This window comes from Perna viridis, chromosome 13 (assembly GCF_037379345.1).
Source record: "Perna viridis isolate PV_CMFRI_1.1 ecotype Kerala chromosome 13, ASM3737934v1, whole genome shotgun sequence".
NCBI lineage: Eukaryota > Metazoa > Mollusca > Bivalvia > Mytilida > Mytilidae > Perna > Perna viridis.
In genome coordinates this window covers 7175641-7203553 of record NC_142457.1, presented here as the reverse complement: position 1 = coordinate 7203553, position 27913 = coordinate 7175641, and the positions used below count along the sequence as shown (strand labels likewise).

The following is a 27913-nucleotide window of genomic DNA, read 5'->3' as shown; positions in this document are numbered from 1 at the left end:
GCTTTGAAGGACATCAAGAACCATAAAGTTTGAAATTTAAATTGTTTTTCAGGTATCCGATGGTAACCACATGTACTACTCAAGTCTTTCAACAACCAGTTATCCTGTGTTCTGTACCAGTTTTAGATCTGCCAGAATTATCATTCAAGATGGCCACCAGGGCGTCAGTCTTAGACTTTGAGTTGTGTGTCTTTTTGTATTTGATTTAAATTTAAAAACCAAAGTTTTGTTATTTGTGCATTTTAAATTTGGGAATCACAATTTGGTCTCAGTGTAAAAATTTCTGTGAAATGATTGATTGGGGTCAGTTGTGATCATTTGAAAAAAAAGACTTTGTCAGATCTATTGAACACAAAACCTATGTACTGCATTTAGAGGATAAGAGTTTATTTTTGTATTGACAATACAATTATTTTCCAATGCTTAGAAAACAAAATAAAAACTATGGTTTGATAACAACTTGCATAATTATAGGTATGAAGCAACACACGTGTCTTACATAAATCGTAAATTTAAGATACAAATTGTTTTTTTCTAAATGGTTGTTAAAGTTTTATTTTAAACAATAGTTATTTAAACGTCTTTCAAACTAAAATATTGTGTATTAAGAATTTGTAATGTTTTGTTAATACTATTGTTCCATAGTTTTTGCATGTATGATTTCATCTCTATTTAGATATTTTATCTATTATCATTGCATATGCAATTTATTTGATGGAACAGTTATCTTGTAATCTTCTATTGAAATAATGTTGGTAATTTTCCAGCTCATGTTTAAGAACCCATAAATGAATAAAACAGAGATTTTTAAAGGTGCATTTATGGTAAGAATTGTAATGTTATCTTATTACATACATTAATGTGAGAAAGTTATTTATATGCATCCCACACACGTTCTAATGTACTTTTAATTTGTATTGGTACTACATTTGTATGTTACAACAAAACTTGCTTATCTACTTTGATTTTGGTATTTCTACCTTCAACATTAAACATTTTGAGTGGTGTTAACTTCTAATCTGGGAAAAAGAACAATGTCACATCCAGTTGTTGATTTCATAAACATTATCCTCAAATCCTTCAGTTATCCTTCTTTTTTTAAATTTCAGATGATATTATATAATTTTAAGTTGGAAAAGGTTTATCAACTCTTTCAAATTGATATTTTATGAAAGGCAAACTTTTATTCCAGCCTTTAGTGAATAAATGTAGAATAAAACATGCAATTTTCACAATAAGATGACTTATTTAGGGCTGTTCTTCTACATTTTAACACCTCATTAGCTAGCGATAAACCGTTAAGATTAAATTGGGGGAGTGGTCCCCAGTGAACATGTGGAAATTGAAAAGATCACTAAGAATGTAGTGTGTAACAAGTTGCTGACCGATATACATAACCTTTACTTTTTTTATGGTAGCTTTAAAATATACACTGTTCCTACAAATTCTGACCCAAATTTATTGTTGTATCTGTCCATTTCTGTATTGCCAGAGAATGTTGTTTATTGTTACGTCATACATACTGTGATGTCATAGGTAAAAAAAAACAAGATAAGATTTCTTTTGTATCTTCAGCAAATATTTCTTGTATCAAGATGGGCAGTGGTAATTTCTTTGTATCAACCTGCCATTGTTCTTCGTCTGTTTAAATGTAAATATTTGTAAACCACAAATGATATTAACAAACTGCAATATATCTCTATATGGGTAATATCTTGTCTACATCATTGTTGTTAATTGTTCCCATTTTATATGAAAATCCATCTCATGAAAATACTTTCTATATGACTGCATATAGACAGTGCAATATTTTATTTCAATAAAAAAAGAAATGAATGATATTTTTGTCATATGTATACATGAGCAATCATTAGAACACACCATTTGATTATGTAAAGGACCAATCAAAACTTAACTCTTTCCATGCCAAAGGGCCAATTTTCGGCCGATTTACACATACTACGTTTAGTGCCAGAGGGCCGATTTTCGGCCGATTTTATTTTAGCAATGTTACCAACGACGTCAACAATAGCGGATTGTGACGTCGAACTACCGATACCGAAGAGCGCACTTGTCAATTCCAATTGTCTATAGCCGTAATTACAAGACATACCATACTCAGAAATATCACAATATTTGATTTCCTACCAGATAAAGCTTTTAGGTATATGGCAACACACTCTTTGTCCATTTTATCCCATGTCTTTTGTTGAAATTTCAATTCATCCTAGACCACATAATATAATATCTTTGTGGCAACAATTTTTTTTCTGTAAAACTACATCAAATTCCATATTATATTATAAAGGTTTATCATATGAAATGTAACCCCAACGACATTAGAAAAACATTGAAACGAGGTAAAACATATTTGTAGAGAAAACATATGGCGATTATTTGAATACCTACCCCAAAACGTAATTGACAAGCACAAACACATACTAGAGTTTTAATTTTTCAAACTCTAAACAGTATGTATATTTGGAACTAAAATTAAATATTCTCAATACAGTTAGAATATTTACATAAATACAAATCTTACATAAGAAAATATTCTTCGACGAAACTACCATTTTTGTACCATTGAAAGGATATGTGCATCTTATATTAGACTACAAGTCAACAATTTGTGATTTAAACAAATATTTTTTAAAACATGTATTCATGTATCAAATAAGCCTATCATCTTTCTATACAAAATGTAGCAATAGAACCTTTTCGCAGATTTAAATATCTATTGAATATGTTCTATAAATTGATTTCCTAGAAAACCTGTCTCATTCATTCTAAGAATATATACAATACCGAATGAAGATTAAGAATATACATTACTAGGAATACGCCTCGTATTTATTATATCTTAGAGCTTGAACTATATAGTGAAAAAGCTTGAGTGTTGCCACTTTGAACAATAAAAAACGAATTCAGGTAAGAACTAACTTAAATGGAGGGTATTAACAAAAATGCCGAACTAATACAGTCTAGGCGGTAGTAAAATGAAGAGTCAAAAAGAAATATAAAAGTCCGTATAACAAATTGCAATAACGGTAAAAACCGGAAATTTTCTTGATAGAAAAGCGTCATTTATTAAAATAAAATGTTTATTTTTGTTATGATTTGATATTACTTAATATTTTCACATGTAGAATAAACTCTGCAAAATATGATTTTAAATGAATGACCTTTCTCCATCAAGTTTATTTCCTTTTTACGAGCTCGAACCCTGGTCTTTGTGTACCCAGGTCTGGTAATGATATTTGTCTGTCTGTCTTAAAAAACAAACTTTCGTGCAAACATTCTGCATTATTTTCTTACGACTTACTGACTGAAGAGCTACTTATTTCATATTTACGTAGACATAATGAGAAAGTATTCTTCTTAATCGGCGATTAAACATTCCTTCACATGAACACCATTTGTCAAATTTATGACACTACTAATCACGCAAATGAGGTTGAAACACGAATACTGGGTTTTCTTGATAATTTTGACAATGGTCAGTGTAATGTCCAGAAAGTCCAAAAACATGTTTTGTTTTTGTTTCTTTTTTTGGTAGAAATGAACTACTAAAGCGAAAGTTCACATTTTGGTAATCCTTATGGATCAAACCAAGTTATATCGAATATCGACGGTCAGTTCCTATCATAAAACAACTCCCTACAAGTGCACCTGGTCGATACCTTCGGTCTGTTGTACAGCCCAGGTTTCCCCTAAATAGTTTTGTTTCTGTTTACAATTCCTTTAGTTTATTGATTCATTTATGGTGCCAAGTTTTTTTCCTTGGTATTGCAGTTGTCACCGGATTATGAATATATTGCTCTTCGTTCTAACCATGGTATACTTGCTTTTACTTTAATTTATCAAATGCATGTGCATATACTTAAAAGTTCATATAATAATTTTGTTTAATTACTTCGTTGATGGTGAAAGTTTTGAAATTTAAGATTGCATTGAACGCCTACCGAAAAAAATATGGTTTTGAAAAAAAAATTAAGATTATAGTAAACTACATCGAGAAGTACGTCATCTTTTTTGACATGAACCCATAAATCATCTCAGTGGCTGTAAGTCCATCAATATTAAATCCACTTGAAATACACAACCAATCGAACGGAATAAAATAGTTATATGAAAACTGCAGATAAGGAAAACAAGACATCATACAAAACTAAAGCACCTGCAATATAAATTTAGATATAAATCCCACAGATCAGATCAATGATATTAATAATCGTTCTTGTTCGCCATTTCGGGATAGATTTTTTAGCTGAAGTAATGCAACGTAAGACAGACACTAACTTTGATTAAGAGAACGTGAATATATGGCTTAAAAAAAGAAGATTAAATCATTATATTAAAAAGACAATTGCGAGAGTAGTGACTTAACCTTCACCATTGGCTGCTGAGTCAGCCATGAAAAAATGAATAAAAAGGTAAATATATCGCATCTAATCAACCATTCTAAAAGCACAGTACATAACATGTGTAATCTTTGCCAACCACAACATCTGTAAGAATTCAAAAAGAATCAAAAGCTCCACCCATTCCTTAATCAGTGCTGAATCATCTGACAAGAAGAAGAGTGGTTCAATGATACAAGCAGGATGCATTAATGCTAGGGTCAATTTCTGGGAGAAAAGGATACTGTGGGATGAAACTTAGGTGGAAAAGGATTTTCCCTCTATGGTTGAACATGTCCCTGTAGACGGAAAATAAAAATATTTAGGTAAATCTTTTCAAGCTAAAATTAAAAAGAGGAGGATTTTTCCCCTAAGGTTGAATGTAAACAAACGATGAAATATAAAGTAAATCTGTTGTTTCTTTAGTTAAAAATACCAATCATGTCCTTTAAATCGTAATTAAATTAGACCCTGTTTAAACAAAGCCCTGGTATAAGTAGATACTTGGTACATGTAGCTTCAATGTGAATGCATGTCCTCTTTCCGTCACCCTGACGTGACATTTTATGAACAACTCTGTGGATGTTTCTAGAAAAGCAGAAGACGATTACTCTACCAGTGCTCGTGGAATCTAGGTTGCTTATTTATCTTTGGGTCTATATATGTGTTAGTTCGGTTATTTCCCGTTCTTTGCTATATGTGTCCATTTTTATGTCCGTGTTGTGTGTGTCTATTTTCATGTTGTTTGTTGTGTGTGTCGATTTTCATATTCTGCGTTGTGTATCTGAATTTTGAATGCCTATGGACCTTTTTCTTCTTTTTTGTGTTCTTTGAATGATTACAAGAGCCATAAAGTTTAAATCATTTTTTTCTGCTTACCATTGGTAACCATATGTGTTCTTAAGTCTTTCAACAATTAGTTATTCTGCGTACCGTAATCAGTCTTAGATCTGCCAGAATAAGCATTCATGATAGCCGCCATGGCATCAGTCTTAGACTTTCATAAACTAATAAACATTAAAGTAAGACATCATAATTTGAATTCGATCTTAAATTCTCTGAAGCGATGGACCATTGTAAGTTGTGATCACGACAAAAAGATGAATTATTTTGTTCAACTAAACACAAAACCTTTTACAAATTGTTTTGTTCTTAATGTTGGCTTAAGTTTCTTTTTATACAATGATATGTTAAAACATCTTTCAAAATGATAACTGTGTTTAGAATTGAAAAATATTACAATCTGTTGAATGATATTTTTAATAGTCCTTTATAACCGTCTTTCAAAATAATAACTGCGTATTAGAATCTGTATTCTACTACTGATATCTTTTGTTCATACTATTGTTCCATAAAGTTAATAAAACCTTTGTTATTTAATTCTAAATTTAGTTCCATTGTTTTTTTTCCATATATATGTACGATATTGTCATAGTCTGTTGGTATTGAATAATAAAATATTTGAAATAATTTCTTTGAAGGATTATAAAATAATACTGGTCATTATCAAATCCATAGGTTGACATATTTGTTCAGCTTTAAGAAACAATGTAGGATTTTTAGTGGTGCGTTTATGGGAAGAGATTTTTACTTTTGTCTTAGTGTATGTATACTAATATGAAAAAGGTTTTTTATGTGCATTCCAAACACGTTGTTTTAATGCTTTTTTTATTTGTATTGGTACTACATTTGTATAGAACAATGGAACTTGCTTTTAAACATTTAGTCTAGAGGAATATAAGCCACATCGTATTTGATATTTCCACCAATTATATTTAAAGTTAAGTTTGCACATGGATATAAAACAATTTGCCCATCTCTTTACTAGAATTAAATCAACTTCACATTCAGGCTTTGATTCTCAAATTCAGTTTGTCCCGGAAATATTTCAATGACCCTAAATTATTTGATTTTTTTCTTGTTTCTGTCCATTTCTGTAACGTGGAGTAAGTTTTTTTAATCATTAGAGACTTGTTACGTCATGCATACTGTGATGTTAAAGATAAAAATAACATTGTTAGGTTTTTGTATGAATCAGGCTATGATGTATGTACTATTTTTGGCTTCAACATTCTTTACTTGTGTATATGTAAATAATATATTTAAACTTCAAATGAAATTAACAAACTGCAATATATCTATATTTGGGTGATATTTTGTCTGCATCATTGTTGTTAATTGTTACCATTTTATATGAAAAGCCATCTTATGAAGATACTTTCGATACAACAGCATATAGACAGTGCAATATTTTATTTAAACAAAAAAAAAGAACTGAATGCTTTCTTGTCATATGTAAACATGAATAAACCATTGACCAATAGTACAGGTTGACCCAAAGTCGGTAGCCAAAAGCACAAAAAAAATCGTCATACTTAGTTTCCTGTCGAATACAGCTTCAGCATATATAAAATCCCCCTCCAACTTCATTTTATCCTCAGTCCGTCCACATATCTTGTAAGTGCAATGTAATATTTTTTACTTCAACGTTCTTTACTTATATAAATGTAAATAATATATATAAACTTCAAATGATATTAACAAACTGCAATATATTTATATTTGGGTAATATTTTGGCTACATCATTGTTGTTAATTGTTACCATTAAAAATCGCCATACTTAATTTCCTGTCGAACAAAGCTTCAGCGTATATAACATCAACATTCATGTCTATTTATCCTCAGTCTGTCCACATCCCTTGTAAGTGCAAATCCTCCTAAACCACTCAATCGAATTTGATATCATAATGTAGAAAACAATAAGGAATCATTTTAAGGGGTGCTTGATATAGGTTATTTATTATACCCTCGGCAAACGAAGTTTTGGGGTATATAGGTTTCACCCTGTCTGGCCGTCCTTCCATCCGTCTGTCCAAACTATTTTCTAAGCAGGTTGGAATATTGGAGAAAGTCTAAATACTATATATTATAACCTTTCATCTTATACTTATGGACTTCAATGAAACCTTTTTAGGATTGGAATGTGTCATATTGATAGATGACTGCGAAAGAATTTAACTGCAAATTATTTTTTCCACGCATCCAAGATGGCCGATATATGGCCGCCATGTTGTTTTCTGAATATTTCCTAGGAAAATGGCAGATAAACAACATTCATAATTAAGACATGACTTATTTTAAAAAAAAGTTTTTTTTTATATATATATATGCAATGAACTTTATGTTCATCATTCGGATTAAGAAGGTCATAACAAGAAAACGTAGTAAACACTCACAAACACCAAATTTACGACGCATCGTAGCAGTGCGGCAGTTTGTTTGCGTAGTATTCCGGTTCGATATCCAATTCAAGCCGCCTTAATCATTGAAATAAAGCATCTCCTTATGTACGCGGGTATGTTAAGGAGTTTTCTTGTACATCTGGTTGACGTCTGATCACACACACAATACTTGACGTTTTAAGTTGGGAGAATTTTTTCCGGAAGTAACCAAAATCTAATAACATATAAGAATATTTTTAGTGTTAAATGAAGTCCTCAGTTCTTTCAATATATGAAATTTACGATTGAATAAACCCTCATCTTAATAAAGAAACACAACATAACAACACTGGCAGCATTTTTTGTGTCGATTTTGACGTCACAGAGAAGCTTGAAACGTCAGAGCACCTGTAGTAAACAAATGAGACGTCATGCTGGCATTAACACTTTAATCATCGATGGGTTCTGAAGTCATACATGTTACCAGTAAAACAGTTCTCCAAGTTTGGGTAAGTTGTTAAGTTGTACTTTAAATTTTCTTTGTGTTGGTAACTATGTGCGGGACCGGTTTGGCCGGGATTCATTCATCACTGACCTATTAACATACATCGAGCAACTGTCATGAATTTCAAAAATCTTTATCTGCCAAAATGTGTATGAAATGGTACATATATTACAACCCGATCGCAAATTTGTAAATTGATGTAAATGTCTGTTTATATAATCTTCTTTAAATAGTTTTAATCAATTTGTAAAGTATACGTACTTCTTTTAGTTTTAAACAGAATATCTAACCAGGGAATATTGTTTCCCTTTCAATAATTTTCAATGACATGTGAAATTGATTATTTAATTCATTTTAATCCGTGTGGCCTACGTTGACTGACCAGTAACTTAATTGCATGACGGGTATGCTTATTTGAATTTTACTGTCTTTACAGAGATATTTCCAAACTCGAAGCTTCAAACCCATACTAAACAGCAGGACAACATATCATTTTGGTGACAATATGGAATCTCAAGTTAGAATATTACCAAACTTCATCAGTTTTCAGCTGAGATTGACAAGAAATTTGACCTTTTATTTGTGAATAAATATTCCCTGGAACTTAGATGCAGGATAGCATTTTGTTTTAATATTCGTTGAAATACAAGAAAACGCAAAAATACCTCACCATAGCAAGTTGCAAGCCATTTTGTAACTTCCATGTAGATTTTTTACACTTCCCGCAGCATTTTTTTAAATATACATATTCATTGACCTACTATTTAAATTTGGATGTACAATTCTGTCATCTTCCCACTGCACTTTTGACATTTATGTGGTCCGACCAAGGCTTGATTAACCGATCACGTGACTAATTTTTATTGCACATTTTTACACTTTGTTGATAGTTTTGTGTGTTGGAGGTTTTATTTTTTGAACTTGTATACTAAATATATGAACATCGACGAAATTGCACTCATTAAGAAGAGTTTAAAAGTAGCTCGTTTTCGTAGATGAAAATATGACAATTTATGACATTTCTCCTTAACACACCCGCGTACATGTCCCTCTCAACAAGCTACTTTCCTCAGTTAATAAGCTGTATAGCTCCAGTGGTACAAGTTATCATAAAGACATCCATTTACAGTGCATACTTTCTTAGGCACCTTGTTCCAGACACACGTATATCAATATAAACGCAAAAGTCTAAGAATACAATTTCAACAATTAGGTCTGATACAGACAATGTAATCCATGCATTTTAAGGCAGTGGACCACCTGGAGCACCCACGGCTTTATTGTCTTCACACACAGCCGAAATAGCCCAACAAAATGATCATTGCAAAAAAAACAATATTAACAGCCCACAGACTGACACCATTCCGTTAGATGTATTGTCGAAATTCCTTTGCTACCGTCTAAACAAAGTTTCATTTTATTTGTCATCTCCGGGCTTCCGTTGTCACGAGGTGGTAACCGTAATAAAAATACACGATACAGTGAGTGATACATCGGGTGCATAGATTTGGAGGTAATACAACGTTTGGCAAAAAAGTGAGTGGCAAATAATAGCATGGAACCCTTTTCTTAATTATAAGTTTCTTGATTGGTTCCACTGCCCCATTTTGAAAATATTTTGATCCGCCAAAGTCTACATGAAATATCTCAAGACACCATCAGCATTCTTCTGTATATTTGATTCTATAATCGATGGATATCTATAGCCTTGCAGAGTATTGATTTCTGGCTAATCATAAAATAGTTAATTATACATCTAAAAAAACATAGACAACTTCAATATGTCGACAATATACGAATGGCATGAAAATAAACAGGTACTGGTAAAAGGTCAACCATTTTTAGTTGATCGTTGTTAATACGAACCAAATTAATCAGCATATTTAGTTCGCGGTAAAAGTTGTTAATTGGGTTTGTTTATTGGCGTAAATAGCATAAAATCAAATCGGATATATAAGAAATACTTAGCTTTAATGGAATATGTCAATGGGACTATTTTCTTACACAAGTTTCAGATAACAGGCTTTACAAATATAAAGGCTCTGGCGACTGCTATAGCAATTCTGATCTCCGATCTAAATTGATAAAAGAGTAATTAAGGGAACCAAGATTATATCAGTAGTCAAACGAATGTAATCCCGGGATAAGACAAGATATGGAAAACACATATACACAACAAAGAACATAAAGTAACTGAAATCATACATACAAAGTAATAAAAGCAATCGAGCAATTCGTAGTCCACTAAAAACTGGGAGCATGGACCAGGTGCACCGGTAGGGTGAATGTCCTCTACTTCTCTAAAGACCCCCCCCAAGTTGCTCATAAAAAGTCATGTCCGGGGTAGATAAAAGAGGAATGGAAAACTATGACACGTTGAACCAATCTGTTTTCATGGCGCAGATGGATACACCGTAACGTTCCAAGAGTTCATGATTACGACCGTAAAACTGTTGTAGTGATGACTCCAACCCTGCAGCAACATAACCCTGCTCCAGAAGCCCATTTGTTAGAATTCTAGCGCAATACAAAAAGGCGGGGAACTGGAATGCTTAAATCACCTTCTTGCATTCATTCATACTTGTAATTAAAACTATTTTCCGAATATTTAGATAATTTAAATCATTAAGTATTTCTTTTATTTCATTATTTTTTGCTTTATTTTTCAAGAAAAATAAGATCATAATCAGGCTTATTCCATGCTTTTTCAGAACATTGTACCATACATTGAAAATGAACATGTACACTTGCAAACTACAAAATTTCCGTGATTCTTACCAACATTTATCAAAACATTTTGGGCTATCCTTCACACATATACAGGTAATTTGGAAAGTTATTTCGGCAAGGACATGCTTCCGAGTTACGCATATCAAAACAAGAGAAAAAAAACCTACAATATTTATCAACTGAAAAATTCGAAACATCTTTTGGAAACAACCAGTTCAAGACTATTATCAGTATATAATAGCATTAAATATATGACTTTTCAACACTGTATACTTTTATTTCCCATACGCAGTTTCCTTTCCTCTTTCGTCTACCCCGGACTTTGTATGAGCAACTCGTCGGTGGTTTCTAGAAAAGCAGAGGACGCTTATCCTACAGGTACATTTTGTTCATGCTCCCAGTTTTTAGTGGAGTCCGAGTTGCTCATTTGCTTTTGTTACTTTGTATGTATGATTTTGGTTAATTTATGTTCTTTGTTCTGTATGTCTGTTTTTTGGTAACCGGTATAACCTTAGTTCCCTTGATTACTCTTTGACAGAATGCCATTTTTCAACATAAACTATAAACTGACCTTATTTAACTTAAAGGAATGTTGTTCTAACACTTTTTCAGAATTATTTTATATTTAACATTCTAACACTTTCTTTTTCTAACAATGAAAATAGTCCAAATTTTGTCATGCTAAATGACCTCAATTTTGTCATCATCAACATTATGCAAATACTTAAAAATGACCGTTTCTATTAAAAGAAAAATGTTTGGCAAGAATAATTACAGTTTTGTTTTGGTATCTATACTTACTAATTTCCAAATCCCACACAAATTATTTTTAATTTATAAAAAAATGACTTTTAGATAAAATATTAGTTTTCGCATGAATTTCTCAAAGACAGCCCAGCCTCTTAATATCTAAATGGATCTTAAAGGAACTTTATAGAAAGTAAGGCATATGCTAGTATACAGACAAGAGGTTGATATTTATTGTTTAATGTTATTCCAACTTACGTGTATAAGGTATATAGTACCAATTACACGATGCATTCTTTCCTGCAATCTTGCAAAATCATACGGACACATATATTTTCAAATAACTACTAGATTCAAAATAATGTTTTCAATAAAATTGAAGAAAATAAAAATGAACCCAAAACACGTGGTACAATTAAAAAACCTTGGTTACAAAAATAAAGCACACGAAGCATAATTTGTATTGAATACAAATAATCCAATGTGCCAAAAAATAACTTTTGCCAATGATTTTAACAGTTTTTCAGTATTTAAGCCGCAGGTTTGGCTAACAAAATGGCCAATATCAAAAGGTCTTGTTTACTACAACTTACAATATTTTTTAATAAACTTCCTTTGATACACCCAAAAAAACCGGCATAGATGAAATACCTTAATCAGATTAATTAGAGGAGGATGTCATATTATTAAGAAACCTAATACTGCAATTTAATTAGTCTATAAGTTCAGGTGTTGTACAACAAGGCATGAAATATGCACGAGTAAAACCACTTTAAAAGAAAAATAGCCATTTATAAGGGACGAAGCTCAAGTAGTTTCTTCCTTTTTCCTTTTTTCCTTTCTCAACCTTCGAATACAAAATTAGAAATTATCATAGGGAAAAAATCTCAAAGGTGCTTTCCATAAATGAAATATTTTTTTTTTACAAATTCTAACAAATCATTAAGCATCTTTTAGAGAACGATTATGAGAGGGGGTTCGGGATGGACAAAGGGCACATTTCAACATTTATGCAACATGTATGGTTGACTCACCCAGCCCAATGACTACATAAGCAAAAAGGAAAATGACCTAATATGGGGAATACGGAAATGAATGTTGATATAAGATTACTGACCCTTCCCTAGTCTATTGCAAAAATTCCCAACCCTTTGCGACTTGAAATGGGGAATAAGGAAACGAAAGTTGAAAAAGGAAAAAATATTGATATGAGATCTATGGCCCTCCCAAGTCGATCGCGACCATTTCTTACTTTGTGTGATCTTAATTGGCGAATAAGGAAATAAAAGTTGAAAAAAGAAATTAATGTTGAAATAAAATCTCTAACCCCTTCCTAGACGTTTGCGACCATTCCCACCTATTTGCCCCCTAAAATGGCGAAAAGAAGATGAATGTTGAAAAAGGAAATGAATATTGAAATGAGATCTCTTACCCCGTGCCCTTACCCCCAAGTCTATTGCGACCATTCCCAACCCTGTGCGACCTAAAATGGCAAATACCGAAATGAATTTAAAAAAAAAAGAAATAAATGTGAATAAGATCTATGACCCCTCCTGATTCGACTCCGATCATTCCCAAATCTGTGCGACCTAAAATGGCAAATAAGGAAATCAATGATGAAAAAGGAAATGACTATTGAAATGAGCCCTTGGTACTTCCCGACCCCCCCCCCCCTTTTCACAATTCTTCCTAAAAATACGCTTAAGGACTTAAAACATATTTCATTCTTGGAAAACGCCTTTGAGTTGTTCACTATTATAATTTCAAATTTTGTGATCGAATGTTGAAAAAAAGAAAAAGCTAGCAAAAAGTGTGATGTATTAGACAGTGTTAATATGCTTTTTGTAGAAAAAAAGAATAAAACAGCTTAGACTTAACCATGTTTTCAATATTTTGTCATGGCAATGCACTTAGTTACTTATCAGAAGGTTACCCTCTGAATCATACTAAAACAAGGAGCACACCTCATATGAACGTGCGCCCAAATATAACTGGATTTGCATTTCTTGGTAAATACGGTTTCAAATTTATAAACATTCGTTAAAAATACTACAAATTAATATTTAGTCAATTCTTTGATAGTAAGTGTCCTTGGATTCAACAATGCATTGAATGTATTTATTCATAAGGTGTGTGTTATCATTCGTGCTAAAAATGGTTTTATTTGGAAGCATTAATTGATTTCATTTTATTGAATTACGTCATTGTTATTTTTAGGGGCCATATCATATCTTTAAATCTATTGGATGATGATGAGCCTATTCAAGGTATTTTGGGTTCTTGCATTATTTTGTAAAGCGGAAAGCGAACGAGGTAATATACGCGCAATAGGCGCATAAGACATAAAATGCAACATTCAATCTGAATAGAAGTATTTAAACTTTCGTGCTAAAACAATTACATAATGTTTATTGCATATATACAATGTATACCGTGAAGTCTGAAGCCAATGTCATGTTTTAAATAAAAAGCCAGGCTTTAATGTGGATAGTTTTACCCTAGAATGTTTCCGTATATATCCACAAAGCACTTTCTAAATGCCTTAAGCAAAGTTTACACACTAATGTTTAATACTACGATGGGTAAAACAACTTTTGATATTTATATATTGACACTGTCTTATATAATAAAATTTTCCTATTGTAAGCAAGTGCAAAAATTCATAGTTTTATGTACAATTAAAAACAATGTCTAATAGCATTCTATTTTTTGTTTCTTTCTAGTGTCTTTAGAATTGACACATTTGCCAGTAGTATTTGGGGAGAGTGCTACTCTATTTTGCAATTTATCTGCAATTCTTGATTGCTGCAGCAACAAAGTGACATGGATGAGAAATCTAAACGTCATAGTTCATCATGGCTCCTCTGTAAACTCATCGAAATATGTACAAAGTTCATCCTATCAAGGATTTTTCCTACAAATCGAGCATTTTGAAGAAGATGACTTGTATGTAAAGTACTCATGCTTATATGATTTTCTAACAGTTAGCAAAGTTCTTGAACTGGATGAAAATGAATTTGAAAGTATGTTAGATTTCGACTTAGATACAGATAAATGTAATACTCAGTTAGAGAGTAAATGGTCACTTTAATATATCGAGTTTGTTCTATAACATAAAACCAATAAAAAAAAGTGCTTGGATATTGTTAAAAATGACCGGTTGTATAGAGATATAAAATAAACAAAACCTGACGGGAACTATTTGTTCAGAAGAATTTAAAAAGACAAAATTCATTTTTCTCAAACATAAAACTCTCTGCTTAATTTTATGTTGTACGATATTTGAAAGATTTTCCGGGAGCCATAACTTAATGCATGTTTATGTAGAAATCAAAAATGAATTATCACTACCATTTTGTCTGTGCTATGAAATTTAATTTTCACTTCAACATAACATTCCTTTAATTTTCAAGAATCTGAAACAAAATTGATTTAAAGAATATTATGTGACAACAATATTGTAAAACGTTTTAATCAAATTGACCACTTGCAGAGAAGATCAAGGGTAATTCGAATTTAAAAAAAAATAAATTTTTCAAAAACATAACCTGTACTAATCGTTGTCTACATCAGGAAATTCTTTGGATTTTACAAAAATTAAGCAAACATTACATCGCCAAATATGACAAAACAAATAATAGCGACCAGACGTTAATCTTACAAACTTTAAAATACATTTCTTTTTAGAACATCCAAACATCTTTGATATATCATTATTGAAACGGGATCAATACCATCAAGAACTGTTTACAGTCAGCCTAAATTTAGGAGAGGTCTATCCGATGCCAATGTTCCGTATTCTCATAGATGTTTGTATAACTTAACTCATTATTATGTTTAAGAAAGAATAATCAAGGGAAACAAGGTTATAACAGTAATCAAAAGAATGTAATCAAGGGGCAAGGACCGGACATGAAAAACAGACATACACAACTAAGACAAGAAGTAACTAAAATCATACATACGAAGTAACAAAAGCAAATGAGAAACTCGGACTCCACAGAAAACAAAATGGGGGCATGGACCGGGTGCACCGGTAGGGTAAGCGTCCTCTGCTTAACAAAATAAATTTGCATTGGTTGTATTTTCAAAAAACACTTAAATTAACACAAATAAAACCTAAGGTTATTCTTCGATCCAAGGTCCATTACCTAATCTAAATATGCATACAAAGAAATCCATGTAATTTTTCTACGGTACTACATTGAGTGATAAAAACCAATGTTAAAGTCTACAGATGGACGTCTATTAGTAAAAGCATCTATATTTTTACTCAAATGAAAAAAAATGTAATAATCTGCAATCTTGTTTTATATGAATATTTTATGTATTGTGTAATAAAATATTTGAATTTTACGAATGTGTATTATGTTTTACTATTTGACTTGGACCGATTGACAGACGAGCTTTCGGGACCTGGTGATTGTATTGCAATCTAGTCGTAATCTTCTATATTCTTTTTCATGTTTGACTAGTACGTACTTCTTTTCTCGCCATCTTTTGGTTGATAATTGTCGTGGGTTAATTCCTTTTTCATTTGAACACTCTTACCTAAGTATCTGAACGGACATGTTGGTTTTTATGTTCATCCGAATCTAGCAACCTATATTCTTATCAACTCAATTTATATATATGTATCTGATTTCATCTTAACTATTACTAAGGTACAATACAGTAGTACTGGGGACTTACTATTCCTGTGACCATTTACAAATGTGCCTCTTGCACGATATGTGAGGGCATTAACATTTATTGGCAACAAAGCATAGAACCCTTGAGATTAGAGTTTACTTCTATCAACCCCCTAGAAATAGAAGTTGTGACACAAACAAAGTAAGAAGAAGAAAGACAAAAATTATAAGGCTTTATTTTAAACGAAATTACTAGGAAGGACAATAATACCCAGTGTTGCCAAATCTAATATCCATGGTGTTTTGAGATATAGAAGTGTAAGTACATTAGAAAATGATTGCTGTGGTTCAAATATTGTGTAGTGTATTAAAGCTAAAAAATGAGTGTTAAGTAAGTGAAGTTACAAGAAAACAAAAATTCGACAAAATTGTGATTTGACCTCCATTTACTGAGAAAAATGTCATTGTGTTCTTTTTCATACAATGCATATATAAGTTTCATTCATTCAATCAATTTGTCTTTTCCTTTTCAAAAGGAGCATGAATCGAAGACACAAATAACGACTAGACGACAGTTAATTGGCATGTTTTACAATGCATCAGCTCAGTTCAATCTTAGCTACTCTGATGTTGATTGTCGACAGAATATAACAGTTGTCTGCTCTGTTGGTAAATACATCGTCAAAAGGAGCCTCGAACATCTAACACAATGTTCTTGTAAGTGTACATACAATTGGGTTTTAATTATGGTATAAATAAATTAAAGCTATTATATAGAAAGCAGTAATTTTCCAGTCTGAACATTTTCAATAATCGAAACTGTGAAATAAATCTGGTAATTTGACTCTCAGATGTTTTTGCTCGAAAATGTCATAAACAATCACAAAATGTCTAGCAATCCATCTTTTTTCAAAATTTGAATTTTATATTGACAATGGCAACAAAGAAGGGAGAAATCTTATTAATAATAAATAGGAGAATTAAGTGGTTATCATGAATAAACAAAACCTATCATCATGTACGCGAATGAAGCTCGGTGAATGACATTGGGTTTGACTTAATTCGGTAATCATCAATTTGATCAAAAACAATGTTAGTAATCCAACATTTTCATACTCGACTCAAAAACATCATACATCGCTTCGTAAGTTTTTCGTTACAATAAATCAAATGTAATTAAATGCATCATAGAATTATTTATTCCTTTAGCTGACAACTCCGTTGATACACATAGAAATGATATAACAACCGTTGGTATCATCATAGCCCTTGCTGTAATAATAGCCGTAGGGACAGCTTCAGCTTATATATATAGAAGAAGGAAAACATACAGTCGTCTCAGTAGTTGTATATTATACTTTAATGGGTTTTGATGTTTTAGCAATATTTCATATGAACGGCTTTTTAAAAAAAATTAAACTTGGTTATGACTTTATGCAGCCAATGCTTGTGTGATCATATCTGTCTTAAATATAGCTATTTGATTACATATCATGACCAACCTGCTATTAAAGGTCAGACTCTGTAAGACTCAAGCAGTGAGTGAAAAATGGTTTGAAAAAAAAACAACATCATTATGGTAGTGTAATTTGACTATTTGCAAATCAAAATCAAGGAAAAAATACAAAAATACTTTCCATGTTGGTGTATTGAGTTACAACTTCATTTAAAAGCCCTGAAAATGAACATTTCAAAAACCTCATTTTTTAAACATTCCATTGCAAAATTTCTGAGCAAAACCGGTGAATAAGGGAAACAACAAATATACCGAACACTTATCCAATCCATAATCAAGTCAAGTCAAGTCCAATATAAATCTGGCAAAATAATTATTACACCACCGAAACAGCTGGTACCGCAATTGTTTGACAGATGCAGAGATCAAATAATGGTTTTAAATAGAGAAAGTAAATTTGAGTAATACTACATTATCATATCAGCTGGGTTTTGACATGCATGTTTCTGATTTTTCCCATTTTGCCCGATTCTTACAAACACTTGTAATAAACTATACTTCAATATAAAACAAAATGTCGTCAAGAATTTATTGTTGTTTGAAAACAAGCCATTTACTCAAATACTTGAGGACCTTTATTTGTTTTGTGAGTGACTTATCTGATTTTACAAATTGACAAATTCATTAAAAAACCGTGTCCAATGGTTATAATCTAATATCCAATCTATCTGAGATGTATTATCGTTTTGAGTTTGAGACACACGTTCAGTGGAATTGAGATTCCAAACGGCGGGTTTCAACCAACAACGTGATAAATTGTATCTAACAACCATATTCTTTCAAAATTAAAGTGAAAAAGACGAATGAAGCTTGAACTCAACAAACCACAACTTATGTCGAATAACACATAATGCACGTAAATATAATACAAAACAGTAAATACCATACAGTTCTAATTGCTCTTTTATATAGAAAACTCGCATTATTTAAAACTTAAAACTCTTGCTAAAAAAATATCAACTGAAACAACATTAAAGACGGAGAAAGACAAAACAATAGAAAGAACTAACTATGAAATAGAACAGCGTCGGAAAGATCTTGCTATGGATGGACAATATAACGACAAGACAATATCAAAAACTCTACCGTCTATTAATAGCATTAGTAAAGGTATGTTAAGTACAATGTATATTATTGTATGCTTTCAATATCAAAAAGAAAAGAATGACCACAACGCAATCAATAAAGTCGACAAGATAATTCGTGAATTTATAAAACATACGTATAGATCCTGGAGTTTATAATCTAATTTTATCGGTCATTTGAATTCTTACTTTTGACGATTACAGACTTTAATTAACTTTAAAAAAAATATTGCTGTTACATGTATGACACACAAATACATCCCTTAATAGTCAAAATGTGAAAAACAACAGGTGCTGTTTAACATATCGTATAGTTGATTCCAGAAATACGTTTAACTGTTATCCTCGACATGGCTAATACGTTTTTCCAAGAAAGAAAAATAATAAAAAAAAAAATAAAATAAATAAAAAAAGTAAATAAATAAAAAACCGTCATTTCTTTTTATTTATTTTGCTTAAACTTGATTTTGAACTAATGACTTAATAGAAATTCGCCGAGTGTTTATTTTATGAAGCAGGTGTAACCCATGAAAAGACGAAAAATTGTCATATCTTTTAAAATTTCAAATCAACTAAAATTATTTTTCTTAACAATTGAAGAAAACCTTAGGATGCGAACTGTAAACAGATAATCATTTGAGAAAAACGAAACATACAAAATTAATTAAAATCCGTCCTCGATACTAACCGCCTGTCAAACTAAAATTGGGTCCTTTGTGCTTCTAAGGTCAAAGGTTGAATTTGCATGCTTAGCATTATGAAGACAGCGTCCAAATAACTATTCGTGCCACACTCTTAGTTTTTTCAACATCCTTATCATAAGGATATGTACTTGCTAAAATAATCAATGATTAGTAAATAATTTATTGATTTGATTATTATTTTATTTCGAGATTCAGGGTAATCAAACTTGTTACATTGATGCGTGCTATTGTCCCAAAGTAGAAAAAAAGTTCCGCTAAAGGAAAACAAACCAAAAACTGAAAGTTCAATACTTTATTCGTGTATGCCATAATAACATCATATCGTATACCAAAATGTTCCTCTCATTTAGCACAAGCTTTCTAACTCATTTAAAAACATTTTTCCATTACTGTAATCCTTGAATCTTGCATAGAAAGGTGCCAGACTGCCATTAAATGCATATCTTTTGTAAATATATATTTACCTAAAAAAAGTAAACAAAAATATTTAACAAACATGTATCTAGTGAAAGTTACCCTTTTTAACCGATTCTAAATCTTAAAACTATACTTAATTGTAACAAGTAAATTACTCAAAATATATTTAAATGGAAGACATTTATATTGGGACTACTTTCAATTCTATTTATTATTTATAGCTACTTTCACTTTCTCTTTAGTGAGAAAAATATGGCAGGCCATTGGGATCTAATTCAATGTGTTAGGATTATATAATAGATATAATAAAAAAAAACATGATAGAGCTTTGCAAGTTAAAAAAAGTTTGCGTATGTATGTGAAAAAAATACACACTACCTTAAACAAATTTCTTTTTGCAGCCCTTAAAATAAGGACAATGTTGTTGATTTGATTTACAGACTTTTCAGGGTAAATAAGGAATTGGGATTTTAGGTTAATATTGTAAGATTTTTCATTCAATATGCCATTTTTGGAGGCAGAATAAAGGGGTTAAGTTCAAAACTTTGAAACAAATTGCTAAAGTTTACACAATGGGCCCCTGAGAGATGATTGAATCAAACAACCATGGTGAGCATGGTAACATTTACCCCATGAGCACACATTTTCACTCTTTAGAAAAATTCAATTCCAATACCTAAAATAAAATTAACTCTCCTTTTATGCTCAACTGTAGAATTAATTCTATTAAAGTTTTATTGCTGCCAGCTACTTAACAAATTTGAAGGTAAACTCGAATAAAATGCTTTCCAGGGTGCAGCTTGATATGACTACAGTTTAACCCTTAATATTTGGAAAACACCCTGAAACACGGTATGGACACACCATTTAAAATTGACACAGCTACGGAATTTGATTACGATTAGATATTTGACACAGAATAAAAATTTGACCAGAACCAATTTGGTCACTTTTTTGGCCATTCTTCCAAAATAGTTCTAGTAAAAACCTGTAAAAATCAATCCCAATCTTTCTGTGAAAATATGGCATCTTGTGGTACAATTTAAAGTGATCCATTTCTTTTCACTATAAAGTTATTGTCCAGAAATAATTTTAAAAAGTACTTTTTTTTCATGGCCTATTAGTGACCCCTTACTCTTACTCGGCTCAAGTCACAACCAAAAAAATCAATCACAGTCTTTTTTCCGTGATATGGCACCTTGTAGTAAAATTTATGTGAGATCCTTCACTTTTATTCAAGCTACTATTAAGACATAACGAAAATGCTTGTTTCAGTCTACATGATTAAAGTCTAGACCCCAAAAATTAATCCCACTCTTTCTTTGGTGGTATATTGTACATGTATATCACCTTGGAATACAATTTCAAAGAGATTCATTCCCTAATAGTCAGGACATCAAGAAAATGGATGTTTCTGGCCCCTAATTTCTGAAAAGTTCAAATCCTTACCCCCATAATCAAAACCAACCATTTTATAGAATATTAAGGAACAATATCATAGACATTCTTATGTTTGTACTACAGTTATGAAGTTGAATTCTACCAAATGCTTTTTATGCCCCTTTCAGGCCCCTTATTCTAAAACGGTTGGGCTATCAACCCAAAATCAATACAACCTTCCCTTTGGAGTTTGTAACTTTGCAACGTTATAAATATCAACCAGTACTCCAATAATAGCACACAAACCAAGTGTCTACAGACAAAGACAACGACCACGCACCAATACATGACCGCAAATAAAAAGTAGCCCCCTGCCTTCACTGATTTCTTTGAAAAAAATAAATTAATCTTATTCAAGCTTTTTTGCTACTTATCATTTACTAAAGAAATCAATCCAAAATATAGAGGCCCCATCCAGGCGATAAGCTTAAATTTTTATTTTTTAGCATTGAAGTCCCCTCTCAAAACAGTTAACCACTTAGACCATTTTCTAGGAAAATCCATCCTATCTAAGATTAATTGGTACTTACAAATCATTAAAGTTTAAAAAAACAATGAGTCAGAAATGGAGGTGCTATCACGGTGACTTTTGACACAACCAGATTTTCTATGCTGATTTATGTAATGATGCAGCACTGTAGATGAATATGGAGTTCCTACAAAATTAATAATTGACATTAACACCCCAAAGAACTGCAAAAAATATAATTGAGAACATAATGTATACTTCAAAATAACTAATACACATTGAAAAATATCCATAAAAAATTGGTAAAAATCAATTAGGCAAGGGACTTACTCCGACCTATTAGATGTCACCTGATTATCATCAATGAATTATATACTGAGTATTATCTGACACTTCCACATTATTTACTCAAAAAGTAATTTCTATTTACATGTACATGCCAAGTGAACTTTCACTCTTTAACTATAAGATGTATACATGTAATACCTAAAATAAGGTCTACATCTTAATCTCTCTCCATCTATACATCTTAGTACTATTTTTTTTTGTATTTGCATGGATCTGTCACTTTTTCATAGAACAACCTGACAAATAAAAATATACACATTTTTCTCAAAACTGACTATGTACATGTACATATACTTGTCAGAAGGGTCTTTTAATCCAGGGACAGCTGGAGAAACATTATATTTATTTAATGTTACAGACCCAGAGATTTTGAATAGAGAGGGTTACAGTGGCGTTAAAAAAGGTGGTTTCTAGTCTGTTATTTACTAATAATTTACTATTTAGCCGAAGGGGACATTTGCACTCCATCTGTCTGTCCATTCAGAAAAAAAAAAAGTTTTCGCATTTTTTCTAAACACTTGCAGATATTGAGCCGAGTTTAGTATCGGAGTCAAACGTGATGAGTTACAGATCTTATTAACATTTTGTTTTGCTTGGCTAATTATTGTCCGAGTTATGGCCCTTGAACATTGAAAAATATACTGAAATTTAAGTTTTCTGCGCTGTTAAATGCTTGCGATATTGAGCTGATTTTTGGTATGTGAGTCTACCCTGATGAGTTACAGATCAAGTATGGATTTTGTTCTGCTTCACCTACTTTTGTCAGACCTATGGCCCTTGAATTTACGGAAATTTAAGTTTTCCACACTTTTTTTCTAAACGCTTGCAGATATTGAGCTGATTTTTAGTAAGTGAATCTACCTTGATGAGTTTAAAATCAAGTTTACATTTTGTTCCGCTTTGCTGATTTTTTTCCAAAGTTACCAACTATCAGTTTAACTCACTACCAAAATTTCAGTTTTTCATGCTCTTTTATAAAGAAAACCTGTTAATATTATCTTGAGGTGACAAAATTTTATACAAAAAAAGATTGGATAAATATTCATTTAGATTGGTATGAAATTTGAAACCTTATCTGTCGAATTATCCGTGCATTAAACTTTGCAAACTTGCATCTCTTAATTGGATTTTAACATAGTTCTTGTCTTTGTCCATATCCCTTCCGCTGTTCAAAATCAATGTCATTCCTTCAGTTTGTCATTTATACTCGATGGTTCAAGGTAGTATTTGGATCAGTGATATTGACAGCCAATCATACTTTAGTTTTAAATATTATTTATTTATTCATAACATTTACTCCATTATAATGTGTTTGAGTCGCTATTACATTTATTTTTATGGTTGGGCCCTGTTGGTCTTTTAGAAATTCTTGAAGTATCAAGTAGAATTCTTTTAAATGTATATCTTCTTTATCATTGTCATAATACGAGTTGTCTCAACAACAGTTGGTTTGTCCATGGGACAAGATTTCCCATATTTCTTCTAAAAATAAGGAAAATAAAAATATACTTCCTTTACTGTTCCACTGTTGCTGTTGTCAAGAACCTAACCCGCCTCGGAAAAAAAACTCCGATTATATAATCAAAATTGAAGCACAACTATCTAAGGTAGGAAAGGCAATCATTTTCTTGTTTGGAATTTACAGCTGTCATCTGAATTTTGTTTACGTCGCCTGATATATGTAAAATATTTTCATCATCCATAGAAAATTGTAAGATTTCCGATATCTGTGCAGATTGATCTGACAGGTCAAAACTGATATGGATGTTGCTAGAGATGCCCTTAAGGGATAAAAATATGTAAATGATTGTGAAGTGCTATAAAGTTATGGACCATTTTGAGAACAAGGGGAAAGGGTATGCTCATGGATTGGGAATTTTGGGAAAAAATGGTTCCAAGTTATTCATTTATTGAAAAAAACTTCCCTAATAATTAACAACACAAATTTTCAAATAGAAGAATTGATTTTGCTTGCTGCCTAAATGTAAACAAAAATACTGCATTTGCGAAGCAAAACAATTCATCTGGGTTGACTCTTTGTAATGCCATAATTTTTATGAACTCGCACAGACAGTACATGTATGGTAAAGCTCAGGGCGCTCATTGATTTAGGCAATGCTTACCCCATATTATTCTATAATGGAAAAAAAAATATTTAAGGGATCCCTTAACAGGAGTTTTAGCCTAATTTGTGGTGTTTTGATAAAGACAGAACAACATGTAAGAAAATTCCCTCCATACATTATGTGTCCACACGACAAATATCACAGATAATCATAAAATACTTTTTAATCGTTTAATAGTAAAATCATATACATTTTTACGACTGAAACCTTAACAGTTCAGTTTAAAAAAAAGTTTAAATGAAGTAAATAAGTAAAAAAGCATGGTGAATATGGCCGATGATGGGGCATGAAACCATTTGAACATTTAAATGATCGAGAATGGTTGCATTTTTTGATTGCGTTGACAACCTGACGAAAAGTTTAAATTAAAGTCAATTCTAAATAAAAAGTAGATGAATACCCGAATATAGTCACCGATTTTAAATATTCAAACATTTTGTCTCTGTGTTTACATCCTTGGCGTCACCGAATAACAGCTCACACGTAACCGGATGTCATACGTCGTAAAATAAACCGACAGCGAAAGTTGTAGTATAAATACACGTGACAATAAATAAGATGAATATTTTTTTCCCATTTGAGAGCATGTTCAAAATTTAGAAGAGTAATCTTAACTTCATTGTAAAATTAAATTTTTTTAAAAACATTTTAGAGCGAAAGGATACATCAATCTACTTTCGATTTGGACAGATCTAGTTGTGCAGGATGCAAACAGCAGTTTCTGATGAAAACGACTATCATCATTAATACTTTTTAGTTACAGTTATGCAAACATATTTTTGGGTGAAATGTTGTCGGCACTGACAAGATCAATTCAGTATCACCCGAGATTTTAGATTGTTTTTACACCGCCCACCAAGATTTAAAAAAATGGCGGCTTCTGCCTTGTTGACTTGAAATTGAAAGTAATCATGAAGGGCGTGAAATACAGAAATTTGTTACATGTAAGGGGTAATTTGCACTAGATAAAAGTCTAATGAAGTACTGGGAAAGATTTTGTATTATTTAAATGTGTACTGAAGTGACCCTACTTTTTTTTTAAATTCTCAAAATAACTACACTATACTATTTGTGATACGTGGCATAACATTAAAAATATGAGGATAGTAACACAATTAACTTCTTGGACAAAGTTTCAAGTCTTTTTATGGTGTAATAACGTAGAAATTAATAAATGACATTTTCCTTTAGCGGAACCTCAAGTCAACATATGACACATCGATGTTTTAAGGAAATATTTATTTGAAATTTACAAAATTTAATTTGTCCTCAATTACTTTTTGTAAAGGGACATAATTAATCTTTGATATTGATTTGCAAAGAATGCTTACCCTATAAATGCGATTGCTCTGTCGACTTCCTTATTATGGTATAGCTAATTTTTTTTTTCAACAGCCATGTTTTGTTACTCGTATATAAGAAGAGAGTTTTGAATATAATCTTTCTTCATTATCATAGGATTTAAATCACACATTGAAACTGAAAACATCTTATTAGGCAAAAAATGCATTTAATTATTAAACAATCGTAATAATTAGTACAAAATAGCACAAATAGTATACGCAAATGGTTAACAACAAAGAGTAACATAATGCTATCATGTTAATTTTATTATGTAAACATTGTTCTGTACCACACAACAATGTAGTCTGATATTAAACAATTTCACTGATAGATAAATCCTGCAGCCATCCTGCACAGAAGGACAAAGATGTACGTGCTATAGTTTCAAAACGGTGAGTATTTTTGTATATCTGATACTATTAAATATTAAATTATGTGTCAGTCATTTGAGGGAGAAAGTCTTGTAAATACAGTAAATGCTTATATTTTCATTGCGTGTGACAATGTCAGGTACATACATTAGAACTGTCCGTCCGCATATTGATAAAGAATTTTGTGATATGATCAAATACTAAACACAACTTACAGATTAACATTGCATTATTTCTATATGTTTTTTTTGTACTTGTAGTGGTTGTTGCTTGCGAACCCCCCATTTGTACATCCTTTTCACTTATTGCATATAAAAGTAGATACATTTTAGCAAACTTATTAATTTATCAATTCTTTTACTTTAACAGGCCATGAATCGAGTTCCAATCATTATTATGGATTTATTGAAAGATCACAAAACAAAATGAAAGGGATGTCACTTTAAGTAATCGTTGCTTTACAGAACATGTCACGATAAAAAAGAAAAATGTGAGGTGATTCACGAGGAGGATGCAATCATTCTGTATTGTCTTTTATATAAGTTTTAGTTATAATCTGGCAAATGTATTCGATGATGTTTGTTATTTCATTGAAAGGATTAAACATTGTATATTGAATTTACAATAATCAAGACTTGAAACTGTTGAACTCTGATTTAATGCACGTCACCATCATTTACAATTCTGTAATGTGCAACCAAAAGTTGTAACTAAATTGGACGTTTCTTTAGTTAATCATCGGCTGAAGTAAGATAATGACTTTTTGAAAAAAAAAGAAAAATACTAGTCAACTAGGGGAATATGTAGGGTAGAAATGTTAAAAACGTCTTACTTCGCATTCATACGGTAGGCAGGTTTGCTCATAACATGATTTTCTTCTTTCGATGATGCATATTTGTATTGTAAGTAGTAACCTGAGTTGAGTTTTTTTTTTTTTTAATAAATCAAAACAAAAATGGTGTTATTACACGTGTTGTAATATGAGAGCAATGCATTTTTGTTTTAAAATTAATATCAAATTGACTTGATTGTGGCGATTTGCAATTGTAACTACAAGACAAGAAAATAATATCGCTAACATTTTTATTCGCACTAATCTTTACGCAGACTATTTTTTACCTTCAACAGTAAAATTGTGGAACAAATTAGATGTCAATGTCAAGTCAGTATATTTTACTGCAATCTTTAAGCGCCTAATCCGTATTCAAAATGATCAAATACCAGCTTACTATTATACCGGTACAAGGTTAGGACAAATACTACATTCGCGACTGCGATTGAATTCTGGCGCCCTTAATTCCCATTTATTTTTTTTTAAATCTTGTCAATTAACCTACTTGTACTAGTGGCGAAATTGAAACCACTAATCACTTTTTTCTCCACTGTCCAAAATATTGATTTCTAAGAACTGAACTCTTAGCCTCGCTAGCTGAAATCCCTGTTGAAGTTAATACAAATCTTCTAACCTGTGGATCTAACCAACTGAATGATGACCAAAACATTGCCATTTTTAACTCCTCAGTTGTATATTATCAAGAGTAAGAGATTTACTTGACTGTTTTGTATATTTTAAAACTAACATTCACTGTACATTTGCACAGCAAGTCATTTTCCCTATCTTTTTCATTTTCATTTTCAATTTCATATTGCATACCAAAAATCTAAGTTTTCATCATATTTTATTTAATTTTCGTAAATATTATAAGAGTACGAGCATGCACTATTTGTACAAATTTGTCATTCATTTACCTAGGAAACGGATTTATAAAAGCTTAAAGCCTGTTTCCGAATCCTTACATTGTATATATGTTATTATACTATTGTTAGAATTTCTAAATAAAATATGTTTATACTGAAA

General features: G+C 31.4%; 2 protein-coding genes and 1 long non-coding RNA gene across 27 annotated transcripts in view; 2 read left to right on the top strand and 1 right to left on the bottom strand.

Annotated features, from left to right (window-relative positions):
• LOC148599416 (uncharacterized) overlaps positions 1 to 1841 on the top strand; it is a 96671-nt gene extending 94830 nt beyond the window's left edge. For all 15 annotated transcript variants that reach the window (XM_088558853.1, XM_088558851.1, XM_088558856.1 and 12 more), the window contains one exon: positions 53 to 1841. The gene's annotated coding sequence lies outside the window, so the exon portion shown is untranslated. The remainder of the gene's footprint in view (positions 1 to 52) is intronic.
• Positions 775 to 27913, top strand: LOC148599414 (uncharacterized). Of its 10 annotated transcripts, XM_088558883.1 has the most exons (10): positions 5839 to 6003; positions 7376 to 8131; positions 13822 to 13871; positions 14328 to 14627; positions 15292 to 15413; positions 16772 to 16952; positions 17445 to 18861; positions 24993 to 25284; positions 26016 to 26076; positions 26425 to 27913. In XM_088558883.1, exons 2-7 carry the CDS (start codon positions 8100 to 8102, stop codon positions 17606 to 17608), a joined length of 849 nt encoding a protein of 282 aa, XP_088415009.1. In that variant the 5' UTR covers positions 5839 to 6003; positions 7376 to 8099; the 3' UTR covers positions 17609 to 18861; positions 24993 to 25284; positions 26016 to 26076; positions 26425 to 27913. The 10 variants fall into 10 exon arrangements, with proteins under 10 accessions (XP_088415013.1, XP_088415015.1, XP_088415017.1 ...); XM_088558882.1 differs by lacking the exon at positions 24993 to 25284 and having other exon boundaries at positions 7954 to 8131; XM_088558884.1 differs by lacking the exon at positions 24993 to 25284 and having other exon boundaries at positions 26016 to 26053.
• Positions 19821 to 24824, bottom strand: LOC148599415 (uncharacterized). 2 transcript variants are annotated; one of them, XR_015918055.1, is made up of 3 exons: positions 24741 to 24824; positions 22353 to 22450; positions 19821 to 20004 (listed from the first exon to the last, which is right to left on the bottom strand). It is a non-coding gene; the product is annotated as an uncharacterized LOC148599415 (long non-coding RNA). The 2 variants fall into 2 exon arrangements; XR_015918054.1 differs by lacking the exon at positions 19821 to 20004 and adding an exon at positions 21852 to 22053.